Source organism: Salvelinus alpinus, chromosome 19, assembly GCF_045679555.1.
Source record: "Salvelinus alpinus chromosome 19, SLU_Salpinus.1, whole genome shotgun sequence".
In the NCBI taxonomy this organism is placed as follows: Eukaryota; Metazoa; Chordata; class Actinopteri; order Salmoniformes; family Salmonidae; genus Salvelinus; species Salvelinus alpinus.
In genome coordinates this window covers 9165132-9190474 of record NC_092104.1, presented here as the reverse complement: position 1 = coordinate 9190474, position 25343 = coordinate 9165132, and the positions used below count along the sequence as shown (strand labels likewise).

At 49.3% G+C, this 25343-nt stretch overlaps 1 protein-coding gene across 2 annotated transcripts in view; it reads left to right on the top strand.

Annotated features, from left to right (window-relative positions):
- LOC139544985 (endosomal transmembrane epsin interactor 1-like) overlaps nucleotides 1-25058 on the top strand; it is a 44929-nt gene extending 19871 nt beyond the window's left edge. Inside the window, exons 3-10 of one of the 2 annotated variants that reach the window (XM_071352255.1) lie at nucleotides 2672-2782; nucleotides 4521-4634; nucleotides 4816-4923; nucleotides 5137-5409; nucleotides 9248-9320; nucleotides 18260-18445; nucleotides 19343-19665; nucleotides 24092-25058. In XM_071352255.1, coding sequence (XP_071208356.1) covers nucleotides 2672-2782; nucleotides 4521-4634; nucleotides 4816-4923; nucleotides 5137-5409; nucleotides 9248-9320; nucleotides 18260-18445; nucleotides 19343-19665; nucleotides 24092-24445 — 1542 coding nt within the window. In that variant the 3' untranslated portion in view covers nucleotides 24446-25058. Of the gene's footprint in view, nucleotides 1-2671; nucleotides 2783-4520; nucleotides 4635-4815; nucleotides 4924-5136; nucleotides 5410-9247; nucleotides 9336-18259; nucleotides 18446-19342; nucleotides 19666-24091 lie in introns of both variants that reach the window. The other variant, XM_071352254.1, reaches the window with a different exon arrangement.
- The last annotated feature ends 285 nt before the right edge of the window (nucleotides 25059-25343 follow it).

Below are 25343 nucleotides of genomic sequence, written 5' to 3'. Positions count from 1 at the left end.
AGAGACAGGTTACCATGCGTCCCAGTCTCGGTTCCACTATAAATACCCCTCTGCCTCACTGTGACATGGGGGGAGTTATCCTGCTGTAATACAGCCCCAGGACAGACCCAACACCCCAACCCCCTCAGCTATACACCCCACTGCTACCCCCTCCCTAATGCCAGGCAACCACCAGGCAACCGCCAGGCAACCGCAACTGATCCCACCACTCCCACCTACTCTTTCTCAGCTGAGGTCATGGATCAACTGTCACATGACACCCCCGTTCCTCTTCCTGATTATGAGACACACAGAGTCAGCGAGTCAAAGACGGTTGTTTTATTTTTGTTCTGCTTTTGAAATAGTGGTTAGAATAAAGGGCTTGTTTTGTTGCTTGAGGCACGTTAAAAATAGTCACCTGATCTATTCCGAGCTCCACTATTTTGGAGAAGGTTTTGGAAAGGTCCCATTTTAATATTGACATGGCCTTGGAGCTTCTGAATCACGTCCAGTCGTCCACTATAAACCAACAGCCAGGTCATTTGTAGCTCAGTTAGTAGGGTATGGAGCTTGTAGTGCTAAGGTAGTGGGTTTGATTCCCAGGACCACCCATACGTAAAAACGTCGGCTAAATGGCACATACAGGGCATTGAGAAAGTGTTCAGATCCCTTGACTTTTCCCCCCAAAAAATTACGTTACAGCCTTAATCTAAAATGATTTAAATAGTTTTTTCCCCCCCTCATCAATCTGCACACAATACCCCATAATGACAAAGCAAAAACAGGTTTTTAGACATTTTTGCAAATGTATACAAATTAAAAAAAATGAAATATGACATTTACATAAGTATTCAGACCCTTTACTCAGTACTTTGTTGAAGCACCTTTAGCAGCGATTACAGCCTGGAGTCTTCTTGGGTATGATGCTACAAGCTTGGCACACCTGTATTTGGGGAGTTTCTCCCATTCTTCTCTGCAGAGATGTTCGATCTGGTTCAAGTCCGGGCTCTGGCTGGGTCACTCAAGGACATTCAGAGACTTGTCCCAAAGCCACTCCTGTGTTGTCTTGGCTGTGTGCTTAGGGTCGTTGTTCTGGTGGAAGGTGAATCTTCGCCCCCAGTCTGAGGTCCTGAGCGCTCTGGAGCAGGTTTTCATCAAGGATCTCTCTGTACTTTGCTCTGTTCATCTTTGCCTTAATCCTGACTAGTCTCCCAGTCCCAGCCGCTGAGAAACTGCCCTACAGCATGATGCCGCCACCACCATTCTTCACCGTAAGGATGTTGCCAAGTTTCCTCCAGATGTGACGCTTGGCATTCAGGCCAAATAATTCAATCTTGGTTTCATCAGACCAGAGAATCTTGTTTCTCATGGTCTGAGAGTCTTTAGGTGCCTTTTGGCAAACTTCAAGAGGGCTGTCACGTGCCTTTTACTGAGGAGTGGCTTCCATCTGGCCACTCTGCCATAAAGGCCTGATTGGTGGAGTGATGCAGAGATGGTTTTCCTTCTGGAAGGTTCTCCCATCTCCACAGAGGAACGCTGGAGCTCTGTCAGAGTGACCACCGGGTTCTTGGTCACCTCCCTGACCAAGGCCCTTCTCCCCCGACTGCTCAGTTTGGACAACTCTAGGAAGAGTCTTGGTGGTTCCAAACTTCTTTCATTTAAGAATGATGGAGGCCACTGTGTTCTTGGGGACATTCAATGCTGCAGAAATGTTTTGGTACCCTTCCCCAGATCTGTGCCTCGACACAATCCTGTCGCAGAGCTCTACGGACAATTCCTTCGACCTCATGGCTTGGTTTTTGCTCTGACATGCACTGTCAACTGTTGGACCTTATATAGACAGGTGTGCGCCTTTCCAAATCATGTCCAATCAATTGCATTTACCACAGGTGGACTCCAATCAAGTTGTAGAAACATCTCAAGGATGATCAATGGAAACAGGACGCACCTGAGCTCAATTTCGAGTCTCATTGCAAAGGGTCTGAAAACGTATGTAAATAAGGTATTTCTGGTTTTATTTTTAATACATTTGCAAAAAAAATTGAAAACCTGTTTTTGCTTTGTCATTATGGGGTATTGTGCGTAGATTGCTGAGATTGTGGTTTAGGTAATAAGGGTGTGGTTTCGGTAATGAGGTTTTGAAATGTCACTGTTTCTGTGTAACAGTGTTATTGGGCTGTGCGATTTGGCAAATAAAAATGTCAACATCTTCCTCTCCCCCTCCCTCCCCTCCCCCTCCTTCCTCTCTCCCTATTTCCCTTCTCCCTCCTCCCTATTTCCCCTCTTTCCTCCCGATCCTCCTCCTCTCTCTCCTCCCCCTCTCCCTCCTCTCTCTCCTCCACCTCTCCCTCCTCCACCTCTCCTCCCCCCTCTCCCTCCTCTCTCTACTCCCTCCTCTCCCTCCTCTCTCTCCTCCCCCCTCTCCCTCCTCTCTCTACTCCCTCCTCTCTCTCCTCCCCCCTCTCCCTCCTCTCTCTCTCCCCCCTCTCCCTCCTCTCTCTCCTCCACCTATCCTCTCTCTTCTCCCTCCTCTCTTCTCCCCCTCCTCTCTCTCCTCCCCCTCTCTCCCCCATATCTCTCCTCCCCCCTCTCCCTCCTCTCTCTCCTCCCCCTCTCCCCCCTCTCTCTCCTCCCCCTCTCCCTCCCCTCGCTCCCCCTCTCCCTCCTCTCTCTACTCCCGCTCCTCTCCCAGGTGAATCTGTTTGTTCTGCTGTCGGTGGTGTGTGTTCTCCTCAACCTGGCTGGCTTCATCCTCTGCTGCCAGGGGGCTCAGCTGGTCTCCACCATGACCAACTGCCAACTGGTGAGACACACATACACACACCCTTGTTAGCATCATGACAGCATAGACCTGTAGGTAGGTGCATTAAGTCTGGGTCTGCCTCAGACCTCTCCTCTGTCTATCCATCCATGGTGTTAGCGGATGTCTCTCCTCTCCTCTCCTCTCCTCTCCTCTCCTCTCCTCTCTCCCTCCTCAGACCAGTCATCTCTGTATTAGTCCAACCAGACCCACACAGAGACCAGGGCTGTGTCTCAAAGAGCACCCTATTCCCTACATAGTGCAATACATTTGACCAGTGTCCTATGGGCCCTGGTGTAATGTAGTGCCCTATAAACAGAATAAGGTTCCATTTGGGAATCAGACCAGGGCTGGTTCTAGTTGCAGTGATATCAACATGGCACAGTTTATTAGCCGAGCCAGCTAGACAGGAGCTCAGATGTTAGACCTGCTGGATCTCCTCCCGCCACAAAACCTCATTGAACACAAGCTGTGTATTGGCTCAGACTGGTGCTGAGATCTGGGCGTCGACAAACACGCGATTGGATGAACACACACATACACAGTTCACAAACACACACACACACACACACACACACACACACACACACACACACACACACACACACACACACACACACACACACACACACACACACACACACACACACACACACACACACACACACACACACACACACACACATTCACCCCGGTGCCTCTGTAATGTGAGGCTGAGATGAGATAAGAGGTGAGGGCAGAGCAGGGTATGGTGGGTTTATGTTTCCCCCCGTGGTGCAGTGGTTTGCTCTAGTCTCCCCTCTCTCAGGGTGAGTAATAGAGTCTCCCGTCCAGACCATCTGCTCCTCTAATCTGGTGTAACATTACCTGCCCTGGAGGAGGAGGGTGGGGGATTGAGAGAGAGAGAAGAACGGCGAGGGAGAGAGAAGGACGGAGTAAGGCAGGGAGGGAGGGAGAGAGAGATGGGGGAGTAGAGCGAGAGAGGGGGGGGAGTAGGGAGAGTTGGATGGGGGAGGAGAGAGAGAGAGGGATGGGGAGGAGGGATGGAGAGAGAGGGGGATAAAAATGTACACGCCTGAAGGTGAAATATCTCTTGCTCTCACTCTCTCTGTTGATGTGTGTCTCTCTTACCAGCTTCCCTCCTTACCCTCGTTCTCTGTCTCCTTCCTTCCCTCCTTCTTTCCCGCCCTCCCTTCTTTACTTCCCTTCCCTCCTTATCTCTCTCCCTTCCTTCCCTCCCCTCCCTCCCTCCCTTCTCTTCCCTCCTTCCCGCTCTCTCTCCCTTCTCTTCCCTCCTTCCCGCTCTCTCTCCCTTCTCTTCCCTCCTTCTCGCTCTCTCTCCCTACCTTCCTTCCTTCCCTCACTTCTCTCCCCGCCTTACCTTCCCTCCTTGCCACCCTTCTCTCCCTTCATTCCTTCCCTCCCTCCCTTCCCTCCCTCCCTTCCATCCCCTCCCTCCCTCCCTTCCATCCCCTCCCTCCCTTCTCTCCATCCATCCCTCCCTTCTCGCCATCCATCCCTTCCTTCCCTCCCTCCTTCCCTCCCTCCTCCTTCATTTCTTCTGGTTGAAAGTGTTGACAATATTAGAATAGGTTGAGATGAGGCACAGTCTGTGTTGTCTGGACATTTCTTCTTCCTGTTCTGTTGTGTGTTTCAAAGTGAGTCTAACGGCCATGTATCTTGTGTGTGTGTGTGTGTGTGTGTGTGTGTGTGTGTGTGTGTGTGTGTGTGTGTGTTTCAGAGCGAGACGGGAGACGTGTGTAACTGTTGTCCCCAGATCCCCATGTGCCCTGAGGAGAAACTCCTCAAACTCTACCCTGGGCACTCCTGTAACACCATGAGGGTCCTGCTCAAGGTGTGTGTCTGTGTGTCTGTGTGTGTCTGTGTGTCTGTGTGTGAGTGTGTTCATACGTGCCTGTGTGTGAGAGAGAATGTGCGTTCATTGTCATCATATTACACCATATAGTGAGATAAGATGGTTCTTGGTGGTTGTGGGTGGTTATTGCTAACTCTGCCTCCTGTCTGTCTGTTTCTAGAAGGTTCTGTTTGCTCTGTGTGTTCTGAATGCTCTGACCACTGCAGTATGCCTGGTGGCTGCTGCCCTGCGGTACCTACAGATCTTCACCACACGACGCCCATGTATGGTAAGGCTATCATAATGCCCCATCATAGCCAATCACACGGCCTCAGAACTCCAGGCTCAACCAATCATGTAGGTTAGAATCTGCATCACATAACAGAAGAATCTCCAGTGTGGCCAATGAGTGATTGTTGTGTTTTTCAACATTAAAGATGCATCTCAATAAGTGGCTTCTTCTGTCGTCATCTCTTTTCCTTTTCCTCCCTCTTTCTGATAGGATGACCCCAGGCCAATCAGAGAGGAAGGGGAGGAGCCAAATATCGTCCCTGACCCAGATGAGTTTGTTCCCCCTGCCCCCCCCCCTTCCTACTTCTCAACCTTCTACTCCTACACCCCCCGGCTGGCTCGCAGGATGTTTGGGGACAGTGTGATACCTCTGCCTCCTGTCTATGCAGCCAGGATTAAAGGAGTAGAAGTGTTCTGTCCTCTTGACCCTCCCCCTCCATACGAGGCTGTTACAGGAGGCTCCGCTCTCGCCACCGCAACACAGGTACACACAATGTTCTGGCGCGGCTTATACAGGGCATTCGGAAAGTATTGAGACTCCTTGACTTTTTCCACATTTTGTTACTTTACAGCCTTGTTCAAAAATGTATTCATTTGTTTTTTTCCCCCTCATCAATCTACCCACAATACTCCATAATGACAAAGCAAAAACAGGTTTTTATTAAAAATAAAAAACTGAAATATCACTTTTACATACAGTACCAGTCAAAAGTTTGGACACACCTACTCATTCAAGGGTTTTTCTTTATTTTTACTATTTTCTACAGTGTAGAATAATAATGAAGACATCAAAACTATGAAATAACACATATGGAATCATGTAGTAACCAGAAAAGTGTTAAACAAATCAAAAATATATTTTATATTTGAGATTCTTCAAAGTAGCCGCCCTTTGCCTTGATGACAGCTTTACACACTCTTGGCATTCTGTTATGTCATTGTTATACCTAATCATCAGCAGAAACTGGGAAGTTAGAACTGTATATGGTGTGTGTAAAGGGTTAAAGGTTTTAAACTCAGTCTCTCAACGGATGAGACATGGAAGAATTGGTGGACTACAGGATAGTATGCCTCTAGAAGCTTGCTACATTTAAAATTGATTAAATCATTGTTAAGGGATTAACAAAAGGGAGGAGTGTAATGGGAAATTGTAATTGTATTTGTCCACATAACTGAGTATGTGACTAACCTTGTGAAAATGTCCTACTATAATCTCCTGTTCTTGGGAGTATCATGCTGGGTTACAAACCAGCTTGCTGCTGTGTCGTTGTATATATAAAAAGGGAACTGAGAGTCCCGCCCAAGAACAGGAAACTGTAAAGATATGTGCTTATCACCCAATGTTTTGTAATTCAGACTGTCTACACTGCGCTGTGTAACTCTGTTATTCTCTATGAGCTCAGAAATAAAGAATATTGGTTTGAGTTGGACTCCGGCAGATCCTTATTTGATAATATCCACCACAATTGTTGGTCACCTCCCTGACCAAGGCCCTTCTCCCCCAATTGTTCAGTTTGGCAGGGGGGCCAGCTCTAGGTGTCACGGCCACTGTCTTCAAACTCCCTGTCATAGATGAGCCGACGCGCAGCGTCATAGATGAGCCGAGACGCAGCGTCATAGATGAGCCGAGGAGCAGCGTCATAGATGAGCCGAGGAGCAGCGTCATAGATGAGCCGAGACGCAGCGTCATAGATGAGCCGAGACGCAGCGTCATAGATGAGCCGAGGAGCAGCGTCATAGATGAGCCGAGACGCAGCGTCATAGATGAGCCGAGGAGCAGCGTCACAGATGAGCCGAGGAGCAGCGTCACAGATGAGCCGAGGAGCAGCGTCACAGATGAGCCGAGGAGCAGCGTCACAGATGAGCCGAGGAGCAGCGTCACAGATGAGCCGAGGAGCAGCGTCACAGATGAGCCGAGGAGCAGCGTCACAGATGAGCCGAGGAGCAGCGTCACAGATGAGCCGAGGAGCAGCGTCACAGATGAGCCGAGGAGCAGCGTCACAGATGAGCCGAGGAGCAGCGTCACAGATGAGCCGAGGAGCAGCGTCAAAGATGAGCCGAGGAGCAGCGTCATAGATGAGCCGAGGAGCAGCGTCATAGATGAGCCGAGGACGCAGCGTCACAGATGAGCCGAGGAGCAGCGTCACAGATGAGCCGAGGAGCAGCGTCACAGATGAGCCGAGGAGCAGCGTCACAGATGAGCCGAGGAGCAGCGTCATAGATGAGCCGAGGAGCAGCGTCACAGATGAGCCGAGGAGCAGCGTCACAGATGAGCCGAGGAGCAGCGTCACAGATGAGCCGAGGAGCAGCGTCACAGATGAGCCGAGGAACAGCGTCATAGATGAGCCGAGGAGCAGCGTCATAGATGAGCCGAGGAGCAGCGTCATAGATGAGCCGAGGAGCAGCGTACAGATGAGCCGATGAGCAGCGTCATAGATGAGCCGAGGAGCAGCGTCATAGATGAGCCGAGGAACAGCGTCATAGATGAGCCGAGGAGCTGCGTCATAGATGCAGCTCGGGGGAGCAGCGTCATAGATGAGCCGTGGAGCAGCGTCATAGATGAGCCGAGGAGCAGCGTCATAGATGAGCCGAGGAGCAGCGTCATAGATGAGCCGAGGAGCAGCGTCATAGATGAGCCGAGGAGCAGCGTCATAGATGAGCCGAGGAGCAGCGTCATAGATGAGCCGACACGCAGCGTCATAGATGAGCCGACGCGCTGCGTCATAGATGAGCCGAGGAGCAGTGTCATAGATGAGCCGAGGAGCAGCGTCATAGATGAGCCGAGGAGCAGCGTCATAGATGAGCCGAGGAGCAGCGTCATAGATGAGCCGAGGAGCAGCGTCATAGATGAGCCGAGGAGCAGCGTCATAGATGAGCCGAGGAGCAGCGTCATTGATGAGTCGAGGAGCAGCGTCATTGATGAGCCGAGGAGCAGCGTCATAGATGAGCCGAGGAGCAGCGTCATAGATGAGCCGAGGAGCAGCGTCATAGATGAGCCAAGGCGCAGCTTGTAATTCCACATCTTTAATAAAGTCAAACTTTCCCAAAAAAAACTGGTAAACAGAAACCGAACGTGACCCAACCGTGGCGCACACAGAAAACACACACAGAAAATGATAATTACCCACAAACACAGGTGGGAAAAGGCTACCTAAGTATGATTCCCAATCAGAGACAACGATAGACAGCTTCTGATTGGGAACCATACCCGGCCAACAAAGAAACAGACAAACTAGAATGCCCACCCAAATCACACCCTGACCTAACCAAATAGAGAAATAAAAAGGCTCTCTGAGGTCAGGGCGTGACTCTAGGAAGAGTCTTGGTGGTTCCTAACTTCTTCCGTTTAACAATGATGGAGGCCATTGTGTTCTCGGGGACATTCAATGCTGCCGAAATTCTTTGTTACCCTTCCCCAGATCTGTGCCTCGACACAATCCTGTCTCAGAGCTCTACGGACAATTCCTTCGAATTCATGGCTTGGTTTTTGCTCTGACATGCACTGTCAACTGTGGGACCTTATATAGATAGATGTGTGGCTTTCCAAATCATAGTCCAATTAATTGAATTGACCACAGGTGGACTCCAATCAAGTTGTAGAAACATCTCAAGGATGATCAATGGAAACAGGATGCACCTGAGCTCAATTTCGAGTCTCATAGCAAAGAGTCTGAATACTTATGTAAACAAGGTATTTCTGTTTTTTTTTTACATTTGCAAAAAAATCTAAAAACCTGTTTTAAATTTGTCATTATGGGGTATTGTGATGTCATTATGGGGTATTGTGATGTCATTATGGGGTATTGTGATGTCATTATGGGGTATTGTGATGTCATTATGGGGTATTTAGTGTAGATTGATGAGATGTTTTATTTATTTATTCAATTTTAGAATAAGGCTGTAACGTAACTAAATGTGGAAAAAGTCAAGGGGTCTGAATACTTGTCGAATGCACTGTAAATGTGCTATGTATGGGTTATGAATGGGCTATGAATGGGCTATGAATGGCTTATGAATGGGCTATGTATGGCTTATGAATGTGCTATAAAGTCCTGGTGTAGGTACCTTTAAAATAAATTGTTACCCATTATTTAATGCCAATAACAATAGTGATTATAAGATAAATCAATGAATAAAGGTAATGAATAGATATATAATGTAGCATCTTGTGCATGTGACATTTGAGTAAACAATACCTTTTAATATCTCTACCATTAATATCTCTAAATCTCTGGACATGACCCCAATACCTTTTAATATCTCTATCATTAATATCTCTGAATCTCTGACCCCAAATATCTCTGCTGTGTGTTTCTGTTTAGGAGACAGAGATTCAGATTGCCATGACAGATCTGACTGAGTTGATGGAGGAGCGGAGTGACCGCTCGGAGGCAGGTACTTCTGTTAGAGGTAGGCCGCATGGATGGATGGATGGGTGGGCGGACAAACCATAGAATTTCACACAGACAGACATACACAAAGACATACTTGGCCTATACATGACAGTCTTTTTATGGCAGATTTCAGCTCTCTATTTGCGAAACGGTCAATGGAGGACATTTGGGCGTATCCAAACCTTGATAGAAAAAAATTGGGAATCTCTCATATCTTTGCATGAATACATGCTTCATCATGAAAAAACCCTTGGTAAAGGGGGGTGTGTGTGTGTGTGTGTGCGCGTGTGCGTGTGCAGCTCTCTATTTGCGAAACGGTCAATGGAGGACATTTGGGCGTATCCAAACCTTGATAGAAAAAAATTGGGAATCTCTCATATCTTTGCATGAATACATGCTTCATCATGAAAAAACCCTTGGTAAAGGGGGGTGTGTGTGTGTGTGTGTGCGCGTGTGCGTGTGCATGCGTGTGCGTGCGTTAGTGTGTGTTGACAAAGTATTCCCCAGACCCACACCATATCCTGCAAAAAGTCCTGGATGGAGGTCTATAGTTATCCCAGTGAAAGTACTGCTGTAGTTACTGTATCCCAGTGAAAGTACTGCTATAGTTACTGTATCTCAGTGTATTGCTATAGTTACTGTATCCCAGTGTATTGCTATAGTTACTGTATCCCAGTGTATTGCTATAGTTACTGTATCCCAGTGAAAGTACTGCTATAGTTACTGTATCCCAGTGTACGTCTATAGTTACTGTATCCCAGTGTACTGCTGTAGTTACTGTATCCCAGTGTACGTCTATAGTTACTGTATCCCAGTGTACTGCTGTAGTTACTGTATCCCAGTGTACGTCTATAGTTACTGTATCCCAGTGTACTGCTATAGTTACTGTATCCCAGTGTACTGCTATAGTTACTGTATCCCAGTGTACTGCTATAGTTACTGTATCCCAGTGTACTGCTGTAGTTACTGTATCCCAGTGTACTGCCGTAGTTACTGTATCCCAATGTACTGCTGTAGTTACTGTATCCCAGTGTACTGCTATAGTTACTGTATCCCAGTGTACTGCTGTAGTTACTGTATCCCAGTGTACTGCCGTAGTTACTGTATCCCAGTGTACTGCTGTAGTTACTGTATCCCAGTGTACGTCTATAGTTACTGTATCCCATTGTACGTCTATAGTTACTGTATCCCATTGTACGTCTATAGTTACTGTATCCCAGTGTACGTCTATAGTTACTGTATCCCAGTGTACTGCTATATTTACTGTATCCCAGTGTACTGCTATAGTTACTGTATCCCAGTGTACGTCTATAGTTACTGTATCCCAGTGTACTGCTGTAGTTACTGTATCCCAGTGTACGTCTATAGTTACTGTATCCCAGTGTACTGCTATAGTTACTGTATCCCAGTGTACTGCTATAGTTACTGTATCCCAGTGTACTGCTATAGTTACTGTATCCCAGTGTACTGCTGTAGTTACTGTATCCCAGTGTACTGCTGTAGTTACTGTATCCCAGTGTACTGCTGTAGTTACTGTATCCCAGTGTACGTCTATAGTTACTGTATCCCAGTGTATTGCTATAGTTACTGTTTCCCAGTGTACTGCTGTAGTTACTGTATCCCAGTGTATTGCTGTAGTTACTGTATCCCATTGTACGTCTATAGTGACTGTATCCCAAGTGTATTGCTATAGTTACTGTATCCCAGTGTACTGCTATAGTTACTGAATCCCAGTGTACTGCTATAGTTACTGTATCCCAGTGTACTGCTGTAGTTACTGTATCCCAGTGTATTGCTATAGTTACTGTATCCCAGTGTACTGCTATAGTTACTGTATCCCAGTGTACTGCTGTAGTTACTGTATCCCAGTGTACTGCTGTAGTTACTGTATCCCAGTGTACTGCTGTAGTTACTGTATCCCAGTGTACGTCTATAGTTACTGTATCCCAGTGTATTGCTGTAGTTACTGTATCCCAGTGTACTGCTGTAGTTACTGTATCCCAGTGTACGTCTATAGTTACTGTATCCCAGTGTACTGCTGTAGTTACTGTATCCCAGTGTACTGCTGTAGTTACTGTATCCCAGTGTACGTCTATAGTTACTGTATCCCAGTGTATTGCTGTAGTTACTGTATCCCAGTGTACTGCTGTAGTTACTGTTTCCCAGTGTACGTCTATAGTTACTGTATCCCAGTGTACTGCTGTAGTTACAGTGAAAGTACTGCTATAAATATCCCAGTCAGATGAATGGGACATAACCTTGCCCTGTCATCAAAGATAGATTCCCCCACTGACAGTTATTTCATCAATGTATCAAAATAACATTTATTTCACTCTCATGTGTTACATTCACCAACCCCACTGTCTTTCTAGCTCTCATAAACTCAGTCTGTTTGACACATACAGCTTGGTACAGGAAATCTTATTTCCTTTCTGTAATCACTGTGAAATGTGCAGTTTCACACAGAGGTGTTATACAGCGTTAGAGTAGAGAGACAAAAAGGAGTAGATTTAGTAGATTTAAATGTGTCATAACTTATTTTGGCCAGAAGGCAGATTCTGGAACATTCTCAAACAACCCACCGGGCCAGAAGGCAGATTCTGGAACATTCTCAAACAACCCACTGGGCCAGAAGGCAGATTCTGGAACTGGAACATTCTCAAACAACTCACTGGGCCAGAAGGCAGATTCTGGAACGTTCTCAAACAACCGACCGGGCCAGAAGGCAGATTCTGGAACATTCTCAAACAACCCACTGGGCCAGAAGGCAGATTCTGGAACGTTCTCAAACAACCGACCGGGCCAGAAGGCAGATTCTGGAACATTCTCAAACAACCCACCGGGCCAGAAGGCAGATTCTGGAACATTCTCAAACAACCCACTGGGCCAGAAGGCAGATTCTGGAACATTCTCAAACAACCCACTGGGCCAGAAGGCAGATTCTGGAACATTCTCAAACAACCCACCGGGCCAGAAGGCAGATTCTGGAACATTCTCAAACAACTCACTGGGCCAGAAGGCAGATTCTGGAACATTCTCAAACAACTCACTGGGCCAGAAGGCAGATTCTGGAACATTCTCAAACAACCCACTGGGCCAAAACTGGTTGAATCAGCATTGTTTTCACGTCATTTGAACCAAAAAAGTTGAATCAACGTGGAAAACTGATTTGATTTGCAAAAAGTAATCAACGTAATATTCTACTTTTAACCTAAATCCGATGACATGGTGCCCTTTTTTGTTGATTTCACATTGAATTCACGTTATTCACGTCAACCAAATGGTAATCAAAACTAGACCCTGAACTGATGTCGGTGCCCAGTGGGAAAGCATTTTCTAGAACCATCTCAAAAGTACAACAGACACCACTGATAAAATTCTCAATACTGCTTCTGTAACATTCTAGTAGTAGTTTCTAGATCACCCAGTCTCAAGTCTAACCACAATTTATTTAAAGTGCCTATTACAGTGACTCAACACACAACACAGTAGGGATCATCAACTAGATTTACCCGCCTGCCAATATTTTATTGAGCGGATGGTCGGGCGTCCAGAACGTAATAAAAACATATTTTTAGACTGCAAAGAGCACCAAAAAAATATAATATTTGACTAAAACATATTCATTTCAAACCTTGAACAATGCCCTGGGTAGGGTGCCGTCTTCCGGATGGGACGTTAAAACGGGTGTCCTGACTCTGTGGTCATTCAAAATCCCTTGGCGCTCCATGTAAGAGTAGGGGTGTCATTATTCCCAACCTGGCCACATTCCATCACGGCCACCTAATCACCCCCCTCATTCCTAATTGGCATATATCCCTCCTCACCTCTCCAACTGATAAAACCACCCACGGGCCTCCAGTTGGGGAACCCTGCTGTACAGGGTCAGTGACGTGTCTCTCAGCCTAGTGGTTAGAGCGTTGGGCCAGTAACCGAAAGGTTGCTGGATCGAATCCCCGAGCTGACAAGGTAAATATCTGTTGTTCTGCCCCTGAGCAAGGCAGTTAACCAACTGTTCCCTGGGCGCGGAAGACGTGGATGTTCATTATGGCAGCCCCCCCCCCCCCCCCCCTCTCTGATTCAGAGACTGACTAGGTATCCCCCTTTCCCTTCAGTTGTACAACTGACTAGGTATCCCCCTTTCCCTTTCAGTTGTACAACTGACTAGGTATCCCCCTTTCCCTTTCAGTTGTACAACTGACTAGGTATCCCCCTTTCCTTTCTGTTGTACAACTGACTAGGTATCCCCCTTTCCTTTCAGTTGTGCAACTGACTAGGTATCCCCCTTTCCTTTCAGTTGTGCAACTGACTAGGTATCCCCCTTTCCTTTCAGTTGTGCAACTGACTAGGTATCCCCCTTTCCTTTCTGTTGTACAACTGACTAGGTATCCCCCTTTCCCTTCAGTTGTACAACTGACTAGGTATCCCCCTTTCCTTTCAGTTGTACAACTGACTAGGTATCCCCCTTTCCTTTCAGTTGTGCAACTGACTAGGTATCCCCCTTCCCTTTCTGTTGTACAACTGACTAGGTATCCCCCTTTCCCTTCAGTTGTACAACTGACTAGGTATCCCCCTTTCCTTTCAGTTGTACAACTGACTAGGTATCCCCCTTTCCTTTCAGTTGTACAACTGACTAGGTATCCCCCTTTCCCTTCAGTTGTACAACTGACTAGGTATCCCCCTTTCCTTTCAGTTGTACAACTGACTAGGTATCCCCCTTTCCTTTCAGTTGTACAACTGACTAGGTATCCCCCTTTCCTTTCCTTTCAGTTGTACAACTCTTTCCCATTCAGTTGTGTCAGGGTCAGAGGAGACCTCACAGAAGGTCGGATAGACAGGGACATCATGATCAAACACACCTGGAAGGTTCACTTTCTAACTTTCTGAGGTCACAGGGTTTGTTGTGATAGAGATGGAGCTTTGGGTGTGACCCTGGTATAATATGTCACCCCACACTCCAAAGAGAGGAAGGAAGAAAGAGTGAATGTGGAGGAGGAGAGGAGAAAGACAGACGGATGGAGAACATATAGCTCTCAAAACATGGTTCTAATTACAAATGTGTCTAAGGAGTTTCCTAAAGATAGTGTGCAGGAATTTGTATTTTATTTGGTATTGTTATATGGGTATCCAGTACCTAGGAACCTAGATCAGTACTTTGAACACTTATGGGGGAGGGGATATATAACCCCGCCCAGCAAGTTCTCAGGTAATTTGAACCTAGATGAGATATTTGTTGCCATACAGGTGTATTAACGATTTGTTTACAGTAAATAAGAATCTGTCACCCCCCCCACAATACCGCTCCCCGTCCTAATACCGCTCCCCGTCCTACCCCCCATCATTCCTTACCCCCCATACCACTCCCCGTCCTACCCCCCCATCATTCCTTACCCCCCATACCGCTCCCCGTCCTACCCCCCCATCATTCCTTAACCCCCATACCGCTCCCCGTCCTACCCCCCCATCATTCCTTACCCCCCATACCGCTCCCCGTCCTACCCCCCATCATTCCTTACCCCCCATACCGCTCCCCGTCCTACCCCCCATCATTCCTTACCCCCCATACCGCTCCCCGTCCTACCCCCCCCATCATTCCTTACCCCCCATACCGCTCCCCGTCCTACCCCCTCATCATTCCTTACCCCCCATACCGCTCCCCGTCCTACCCCCCCATCATTCCTTACCCCCCATACCGCTCCCCGTCCTAACCCCCCATCATTCCTTACCCCCCATACCGCTCCCCGTCCTACCCCCCCATCATTCCTTACCCCCCATACCGCTCCCCGTCCTGCCCCCCCATCATTCCTTACCCCCCATACCGCTCCCCGTCCTGCCCCCATCATTCCTTACCCCCCATACCGCTCCCCGTCCTACCCCCCCATCATTCCTTACCCCCCATACCGCTCCCCGTCCTGCCCCCTCATCATTCCTTAACCCCCATACCGCTCCCCGTCCTGCCCCCATCATTCCTTACCCCCCATACCGCTCCCCGTCCTACCCCCCATCATTCCTTACCCCCCATACCGCTCCCCGTCCTACCCCCCCATCATTCCTTACCCCCCATACCGCTCCCCGTCCTACCCCCCATCATTCCTTACCCCCCATACCGCTCCCCGTCCTACCCCCCCATCATTCCTTACCCCCCATCATTCCTTACCCCCCATACCGCTCCCCGTCCTACCCCCTCATCATTCCTTACCCCCCATACCGCTCCCCGTCCTACCCCCCCATCATTCCTTACCCCCCATACCGCTCCCCGTCCTACCCCCCCATCATTCCTTACCCCCCATACCGCTCCCCGTCCTAACCCCCCATCATTCCTTACCCCCCATACCGCTCCCCGTCCTACCCCCCCATCATTCCTTACCCCCCATACCGCTCCCCGTCCTGCCCCCATCATTCCTTACCCCCCATACCGCTCCCCGTCCTACCCCCCCATCATTCCTTACCCCCCATACCGCTCCCCGTCCTGCCCCCTCATCATTCCTTACCCCCCATACCGCTCCCCGTCCTACCCCCCCATCATTCCTTACCCCCCATACCGCTCCCCGTCCTACCCCCCCATCATTCCTTACCCCCCATACCGCTCCCCGTCCTACCCCCCCATCATTCCTTACCCCCCATACCACCCCCCCATCATTCCTTACCCCCCGTCCTACCCCCCCATCATTCCTTACCCCCCATACCGCTCCCCGTCCTACCCCCCCATCATTCCTTACCCCCCCATACCGCTCCCCGTCCTGCCCCCATCATTCCTTAACCCCCCATACCGCTCCCCGTCCTGCCCCCATCATTCCTTAACCCCCCATACCGCTCCCCGTCCTGCCCCCATCATTCCTTAACCCCCCATACCGCTCCCCGTCCTATCCCCATCATTCCTTAACCCCCCATACCGTTCCCCGTCCTATCCCCCCCATCATTCCTTACCCCGCCAAACTGCTCCCCGTCCAACCCCCCCATCATTCCTTACCCCCCCATACCGCTCCCCGTCCTGACCCCCATCATTCCTTAACCCCCCATACCGCTCCCCGTCCTGCCCCCCATCATTCCTTAACCCCCCATACCGCTCCCCGTCCTGCCCCCATCATTCCTTAACCCCCCATACCGCTCCCCGTCCTATCCCCCCCATCATTCCTTACCCCCCCATACCGCTCCCCGTCCTGACCCCCCATCATTCCTTAACCCCCCATACCGCTCCCCGTCCTGCCCCCCATCATTCCTTAACCCCCCATACCGCTCCCCGTCCTATCCCCCCCATCATTCCTTACCCCGCCAAACTGCTCCCCGTCCAACCCCCCCATCATTCCTTACCCCGCCATACCGCTCCCCGTCCTACCCCCCCATCATTCCTTACCCCCCCATACCGCTCCCCGTCCTACCCCCCCATCATTCCTTACCCCCCCCATACCGCTCCCCGTCCTACCCCCCCATCATTCCTTACCCCCCATACCGCTCCCCGGCCAACCCCCCCATCATTCCTTACCCCCATACCGCTCCCCGTCCTACCCCCATCATTCCTTACCCCCCCATACCGCTCCCCGTCCTACCCCCTCATCATTCCTTGCCCCCCCCCATACCGCTCCCCGTCCTACCCCCTCATCATTCCTTGCCCCCCCCCATACCGCTCCCCGTCCTACCCCCTCATCATTCCTTGCCCCCCCCCCATACCGCTCCCCGTCCTACCCCCTCATCATTCCTTACCCCCCATACCGCTCCCCGTCCTACCCCCTCATCATTCCTTACCCCCCATACCGCTCCCCGTCCGACCCCCCCATCATTCCTTAACCCCCATACCGCTCCCCGTCCTACCCCCCATCATTCCTTACCCCCCATACCGCTCCCCGTCCTACCCCATCATTCCTTACCCCTCCATACCGCTCCCCGTCCTACCCCCCATCATTCCTTACCCCCCATACCGCTCCCCGTCCTACCCCCTCATCATTCCTTACCCCTCCATACCGCTCCCCGTCCTACCCCCCATCATTCCTTACCCCCCATACCGCTCCCCGTCCTACCCCCATCATTCCTTACCCCCCATACCGCTCCCCGTCCTACCCCCCCATCATTCCTTAACCCCCATACCGCTCCCCGTCCTACCCCCCATCATTCCTTACCCCCCATACCGCTCCCCGTCCTACCCCCCATACCGATCCCTGTCCTACCCCCCCATCATTCCTTACCCCCCATACCGCTCCCCGTCCTACCCCCCTCATCATTCCTTACCCCACCAGCCTGCTCCCCGTCCTACCCCCCCATCATTCCCTCCCCCCCTACCGCTCCCCGTCCTACCCCCTCATCATTCCTTACCCCTCCATACCGCTCCCCGTCCTACCCCCCCATCATTCCTTACCCCCCCATACCGCTCCCCGTCCTACCCCCTCATCATTCCTTGCCCCCCCCCATACCGCTCCCCGTCCTACCCCCTCATCATTCCTTACCCCCCCTTACCGCTCCCCGTCCTACCCCCCATCATTCCTTAACCCCCCCCCCCATCATTCCTTACCCCCCCCCCATACCGCTCCCCGTCCTACCCCCCCATCATTCCTTACCCCCCATACCGCTCCCGTCCTACCCCCCCATCATTCCTTACCCCCCCATACCGCTCCCCGTCCTACCCCCCATCATTCCTTAACCCCCCCCCCATCATTCCTTACCCCCCCATACCGCTCCCCGTCCTACCCCCCCATCATTCCTTACCCCCCATACCGCTCCCCGTCCTACCCCCCATACCGCTCCCGTCCTACCCCCCCATCATTCCTTACCCCCCCATACCGCTCCCCGTCCTACCCCCTCATCATTCCTTACCCCTCCATACCGCTCCCCGTCACACCCCCCCCATCATTCCTTACCCCCCATACCGCTCCCCGTCCTACCACCCCCCTCTATCCCTCTCCCTCTCTCCCTCTACCCCTAATTGTCTTTATTGTTCCTGTGTTTCAGATGCTGGTCTCCAGACGACGGTTGTTCCAGTGCCCCCCTCTCCCCAATCTCCACCCTCCCCCTCCCTGTGCCAGGCCAGACTTCCCCAGGACCAGGGTGCTCCTGTGCCACCCATTAGGAGGTCTCAGCGCCAGAGGCCCAGACGCTCTAACAGTGACCCTGTCCTACTGGACCTGGCTGCCAAAGGTGAGACAGGGTCTCTCTCACACACACACACACACACACACACACACACACACACACACACACACACACACACACACACACACACACACACACACACACACACACACAAACACACACAGTGGCTCCAACAGCCAAAGAGTGACGCTACTGGACCTAGCTGCCAAAGGTTAAAGAGGATCACATAAACTATATAGTTCAGGAACAGTCTGTCTATCATCACTTAATCTACAGCCTCTGCATCTGTCAGCAAGACACATTAGGATCGCTGTGTGTGTGTGACCTCCCTCACAGGGATAGCAGAACTGTTGTTTGCTTCCAACAGATGTCCCACTACATGCAATTCTACGGACACACTAACCCCCCAACCCTCTCTCTCCTCTCTCTCTCCCACCGCTCTCTCCCACCACTCTCTCCCCTCTCTTTCTCCCTTCTCTCCCACCCTCTCTTTCCCCCTCTCCCCGTCTCTCTCCCACCACTCTCTCCCCTCTTTCTCCCCCACTCTTTCTCCCTTCTCTCACACCCCTCTCCCACCCTCTTTCCCCTCTTTCTCCCCCACTCTTTCTCCCTTCTCTCACACCCCTCTCCCACCCTCTTTCCCCGTCTCTCTCCCTTCTCTCACACCCCTCTCCCATCCCTCTCTCTCCACCCCTCTCCCATCCCTCTCTCTCCACCCCTCTCCCATCCCTCTCTCTCCCACTCCTCTCTCTCTCTCCCACCCCTCACTCCCCTCTCTCCCTCCCTTCTCTCCCACCCCTCTCTCCCCCCTCTCTCTCTCCCCATCTCTCACTCCCCTCTCTCCCCCCTCTCTCTCTCCCCGTCTCTCCCCTCTCTCCCACCCCTCTCGCTCTCTCCCTTCTCTCTCTCTCCCCTTCCTCTCTTCCACCCCCCCTCCCTCAGTGTTAAGCTGTGAAGCAGCCACGCAGACCACCGAGGTCTCCACCCAGACTTCCAAGTCCACCCTGGCTGCCCAGTCCTCCCGGACCCAGACGGTGACTCTCCGGCGGGGTGGTAGAGCCCCGCGGCGTCCCCGGCCCTCCTCCATGGTGGACTACCAGAGCTACAGACACACCCAGCAGCTGGTCAGCAGATTTCTAGAGCAGCCGGCCCACTGCAGCCTGACCCCCGAGGTCCAGGAGCTGGTGGACAGCATCCGTAGCGTGCTGCGCTCAGACCAGGAACACATGGAGGAGGCCGTCCGCTGTGCCAGCTTCATAGAACAGGTAAAAAGGCTACATAGATGCTACATAGAACTGCTGAAGAGGCTACATAGAGGCTACATAGAACTGCTGAAGAGGCTACATAGAGGCTACATAGAACTGCTAAAGAGGCTACATAGAGGCTACATAGAGGCTACATAGAGGCTACATAGAGGCTACATAGAGGCTACATAGAGGCTACATAGAACTGCTAAAGAGGCTACATAGAGGCTACATAGAGGCTACATAGAACTGCTGAAGAGGCTACATAGAGGCTACATAGAACTGCTAAAGAGGCTACATAGAGGCTACATAGAACAGGTAAAGAGGCTACATAGAGGCTACATAGAATTGCTGAAGAGCCTACATAGAGGCTACATAGAACTGCTAAAGAGGCTACATAGAGGCTACATAGAACAGGTAAAGATTTTATTTCCACCCCCCACCAAAAAAAGAAGACTATAACAACACCAGGAAATCAGCTCCAAGTGATTTTAGTTCTGGAAATCTGCTCCAAAGTATTCCCACACATAATATTGTATATGTGATCATTTACGTTTTAGTCAAATATATTCAGGAGTAAACATGTGCTTAACAAGTCACATAATAACTTGCATGGACTCACTCTGTGTGCCCCACGCGTACAATTATCTGTAAGGTTCCTCAGTTGGGCAGTGAATTTCAAACACAAAACCAGGGAGGTTTTCCAATGCCTCGCAAAGAAGAGCACATATTGGTAGACGGGTACAAATGAAAAAAGCAGACATTGAATATCCCTTTGAGTTATTAATTACGCTTTGGATGGTGTATCAATACAGCCAGTCACTACAAAGATACAGGCTTCCTTCCTAACTCAGTTGTAGGAGAGGAAGGAAACCACTCAGGGATTTCACCATGAGGCCAATGGTGACTTTACTACAGTTACAGAGTTCAATGGCTGTGATATGAGAAAACTGAGGATGGATCAACAACATTGTAGTTACTCCACAATAGAAACCTAATTGACAATAAGGAAGCCTGTACAGAATAAAAATATTCCAAAACATGCATCCTGTTTACGACAAGGCACTAAAGTGAAACTGGAAAAAAATGTGGTAAAGCAATTAACTTTATGTCCCGAACAAGGGTTATGTTTGGTGCAAACACAACACATTACTGAGTATCACTCTCCATATTTTCAAGCGTAGTGGTGGCTGCATCATGTTATGGGTATGATTGTAATTGTTAAAGAATGGGTCGTTTTTCAGGATAAATAAGAAACGGAATGGAGCTAAGCACACAAAAAAATCCTAGAGGAAAACCTGGTTCAGTCTGCTTTCCACCACACACTGGGAGATGAAATCACCTTTCAGCAGGACAATAACTCAATACTCAAGGCCAAATCTACATTGGAGTTGCTTACCAAGAAAGACAGTGAATGTTGCTGAGTGGCCGAGTTATAGTTTTAACTTAAATCTGCTTGGAAATCTATGGCAAGACTTGAAAATGGTTGTCAACCAACTTGACAGAGCTTGAAGAATGTTGAAAAGTATAATGGGTAAAGAATGTACAATCCAGGTGTGCAAAGCTCTTAGAGACTTACCCAGAAAGACTCACAGCTGTAATCGCTGCCAAAGGTGATTCTAACATGTATTGACTCAAGGGTGTGAATACTTATGTAAATTATATATTTCTGTAGATACATAGACCAGGTAGAGGCTACATAGACCGGGGTAAAGGCTACATAGAACTGCAAAACTGTTTGGGTTTTCACACTCCATAGTTTCCCGTGTGTATCAAGAATGGTGCACCACCCAAAGGACATCCAGACAACTTGACAACTGTGGGAAGCATTGGAGTCAACATGGGCCAGCATCCCTGTGGAACGCTTTCACCACCTTATAGAGTCCATGTCCTGATGAAGTGGAGCTGTTCTGAGGGCAAAAGGGGGGGGTGCAACTCAATATGAGGAAGGTGTTCTTAATGTTTTGTATAGTCAGTGTATACCTCACATCCAACCTGTAATATGACTAAGGAATTAGCCGAATAAAATGTTTATCTGACTCCATAAAGATAATTAAAATATGCAAGCAAGCATTAGGCAATGAGTCGGTGTTGACTAGCAAGAATTGGTCTGAGAGTGTCTATATCAAAGACAGATATTTAATAGCATTATAAAATTAATGGGTTCACATACAAGGCATAAATCGTAAGTTACAAGCATTACAAAGCCTTAGTCTAGGCATGATCAGAGAGGGAGAGAGACAAAGAAACCATGGCACAAGGCCCATAGCTCATGGGAGAGGCAGAGAGAGAGAGAGTGTAGGTATCTCGCCCGCGTGGGTCAGGAACAAATAAGAGACAATGAATCTAAGACCCTTCATAACATCTGATTGTTTGGATTCAAAATAGGAGTTGTTGACCAATCGCATGACTGTAAAGTTAACCTCCAATCAGATATCAGACCATCAGGATGTAATCACGACAGAGCCTCTACTACCCAGAGATGTGACAAGAGGGGGTTGGCAAGATAACACAGAGAATGCTGAATTCCTAAGGAGAAAATATAAAACCTTTTGCATAAAGTGTTGATAAGAGTCACTTCGGGGGCTGAACCAACCTACAGTCCCACCTTGCTATCTTAAGATGACTGTAAATCACTCTGGATAAGAGCGTCTGCTAAATGACTCAAATGTTAAATGTAGAGGCTACATAGAACAGGTACAGGCTACATAGGACAGGTACAGGCTACATGGAACAGGTACAGGCTACATAGGACAGGTACAGGCTACATAGGACAGGTACAGCCTATATAGAACAGGCTACATAAGACAGGTACAGGCTACATAGAACAGGTACAGGCTACATAGAACAGGTACAGGCTACATAGAACAGGTACAGGCTACATAGAACAGGTACAGGCTACATAGGACAGGTACAGGCTACATAGGACAGGTACAGGCTACATAGGACAGGTACAGGCTATATAGAACAGGCTACATAAGACAGGTACAGGCTACATTAGATGTCTTCACAGAACCACCTGTACCCGAATACCCGATACCACATCCAGACCCAAGCGGAACCAGATCCAGAATTCGAAATAATGTCACGGGTCTGGGTGGGATTTGATATGATTGTCACAGGTCTCCGGTACGTGTCATTTTAACTGACTTATCCAGAAGGACCCATACAGAACCAAATTAGACTGCTGCAGTAGAGAGAGAGAGAGTGAGGGAGAGAATTTGTATAATTTATGCTGCTGTCCTTTGCTTTTCACGAGAGTGGAGCATGGCAGGTGTAGCGTGTTGTTGACCAGTCATAAGTCATCAACACGGCAATAGGCTTCAGTCATAGAGCCTCCGTGTGGGGCAAAAGTTAGGAGATATCTAATCAATGGAAGATGGGATTAAAATAATGGAATTAAAAGTTAAAGGAGAAGGACAGGCTACAACGACCAAGAGCCAACAGGTAGACTGCTACTTTATAGTCTGAATGAGTTGTTGTTATTTGTAACTGTAGGATGAGAAAGTGCATGAAGCTTCAATTAGCCTAGCTAGCTAGCTTAACTAGCATCTCCTGGTTTGATGCAGTCAAGACAGGTACTACGTAATCATATTGGATGATAAATAAGCTAGCTATGGCAGCTATTAGTATACTACAGCGTGAGTTGGCTTGGTTCAATAGGGTCCAGCTGCGACTACTGATAGTGTATATACATAGAACACTGTGCCAGCTACATAGAACACTGTGCCAGCTACAGTACATATAACACTGTCAGATACATAGAACACTGTGCCAGCTACATAGAACACTGTACCAGCTGCAGTACATAGAACACTGTGCCAGCTACATAGAACATTGTACCAGCTACAGTACATAGAACACTGTGCCAGCTACATAGAACACTGTGCCAGCTACAGTACATAGAACACTGTGCCAGCTACAGTACATAGAACACTGTGCCAGCTACATAGAACACTGTGCCAGCTACATAGAACACTGTACCAGCTACATAGAACACTGTGCCAGCTACATAGAACACTGTGCCAGCTACATAGAACACTGTACCAGCTACATAGAACACTGTACCAGCTACATAGAACACTGTACCAGCTACATAGAACACTGTACCAGCTACATAGAACACTGTACCAGCTACATAGAACACTGTGCCAGCTACATAGAACACTGTACCAGCTACATAGAACACTGTGCCAGCTACATAGAACACTGTGCCAGCTACATAGAACACTGTACCAGCTACAGTACATAGAACACTGTGCCAGCTACATAGAACAGAAAAAGAAGTGGAAACTGGATGGATAGGAAAGGAGGGGGGATGAGGAGAGAGAGAGGGGAAGAGAGGGGGTGAGAAGGATGAGTAGGTCAGGAAGACAGGACATGAAGATATACATTTGGGTGAACTATCCCTTTAAACTGAACCTCTTCTCTCCTCCTCTCTCTCCAGGTGATCACAGTATCAGAGACACCAGCTGGAGCCCTCCCCCAGCCCCTGTCCCTCCCCAGGGCCTGCTCCAGACCACATGCCCCCATGCTGGACTGTTCCTCCCGGACCCTCCCCCAGCCCCTCCGAAAGAGGCCCGGCCTGCTGCACCTGCGGAGTTGTGGGGACCTCAGCACCTTCACCTGGGCAGAGCAGCAGCCACTAGAGGCCAGGCAAGGTGGTGGGTCTGGCTTCAAGTCCTGGTCTAGAACCAGGTCTAGAGTAGGTTCTAGGTCGACGTCACGTGCGGGCTCACGCCTGGATCATCACGAACGCCCCCACAGTCTCATAGGGGTGTTTAGGGAAACTGTGATCTGATGGAACCCTCTTCCCATCCCAACACTCCCCTAGCACAAACTGATGGCAAGGTCCACTGGGGGAAACAACTTATTGACTCCAAGGGAAAGGCGCCCCCTGGTGGCGAGGTGTGGGACTGCCACTGCTAAACCTAGTGGGGAAAAGCCATTCTTAAAGAACTTTGAAACTGAGTCCCACAGACTGCAAGTACAAGCCTTTAGAAAGGCTGTGTGTGTGCGGCTGCGTGCGTGTGTTGTGTGCCTAAGGTGTGTGTGTGTGTGTGTGTGTGTGTGTGTGTGTGTGTGTGTGTGTATCTGCTGCACTAATGCTGTTGAAGTGTATGTACAGTGTATCGTGTTGTCTGTACACTATGTTGTTTGCATTGTGAAAGAGGTGACCTGGGAATCAAAGGTTTTAAAATTGTTTCCAAATATTTCCCATGAACCATTCTGTGTTACAAACTGTTATAAAATGGCTGGCTGTACATATGACATCACTGAACCCTACCTGCATGTGAGAGCCTATGGAAGGGTCTCTCTCTATACTTCACTATCTGCCCAGTGCCTTAAATAAAGCAACATGTAATGTTCCATATAAAATGTTCGGTATGAATTAAACTGGCCATGCACTATGAGTGTTGAGTCTTAATTCAGCTTCAATTAATTTGTTTAGGCCGGGATTCAATACCGTCGCCCATTATTTTGGCTACGCACCTTTTAAAGGCAATGTTCCAACTGCCGAGACTGCGTCCACAATAAAAGCTGCATATGTCGGCTCAATCGAAAAACGTCATTTACATTTCAAACTCACTATAAATGTGCCTCTTATACTCTTCCGGATTACATCGTGGCCTTAAAGTGCACCATTTATGCGCCGGGGTTCATTCCAAGGCACGTTGAAAAGCAGCTCACCGGGCACG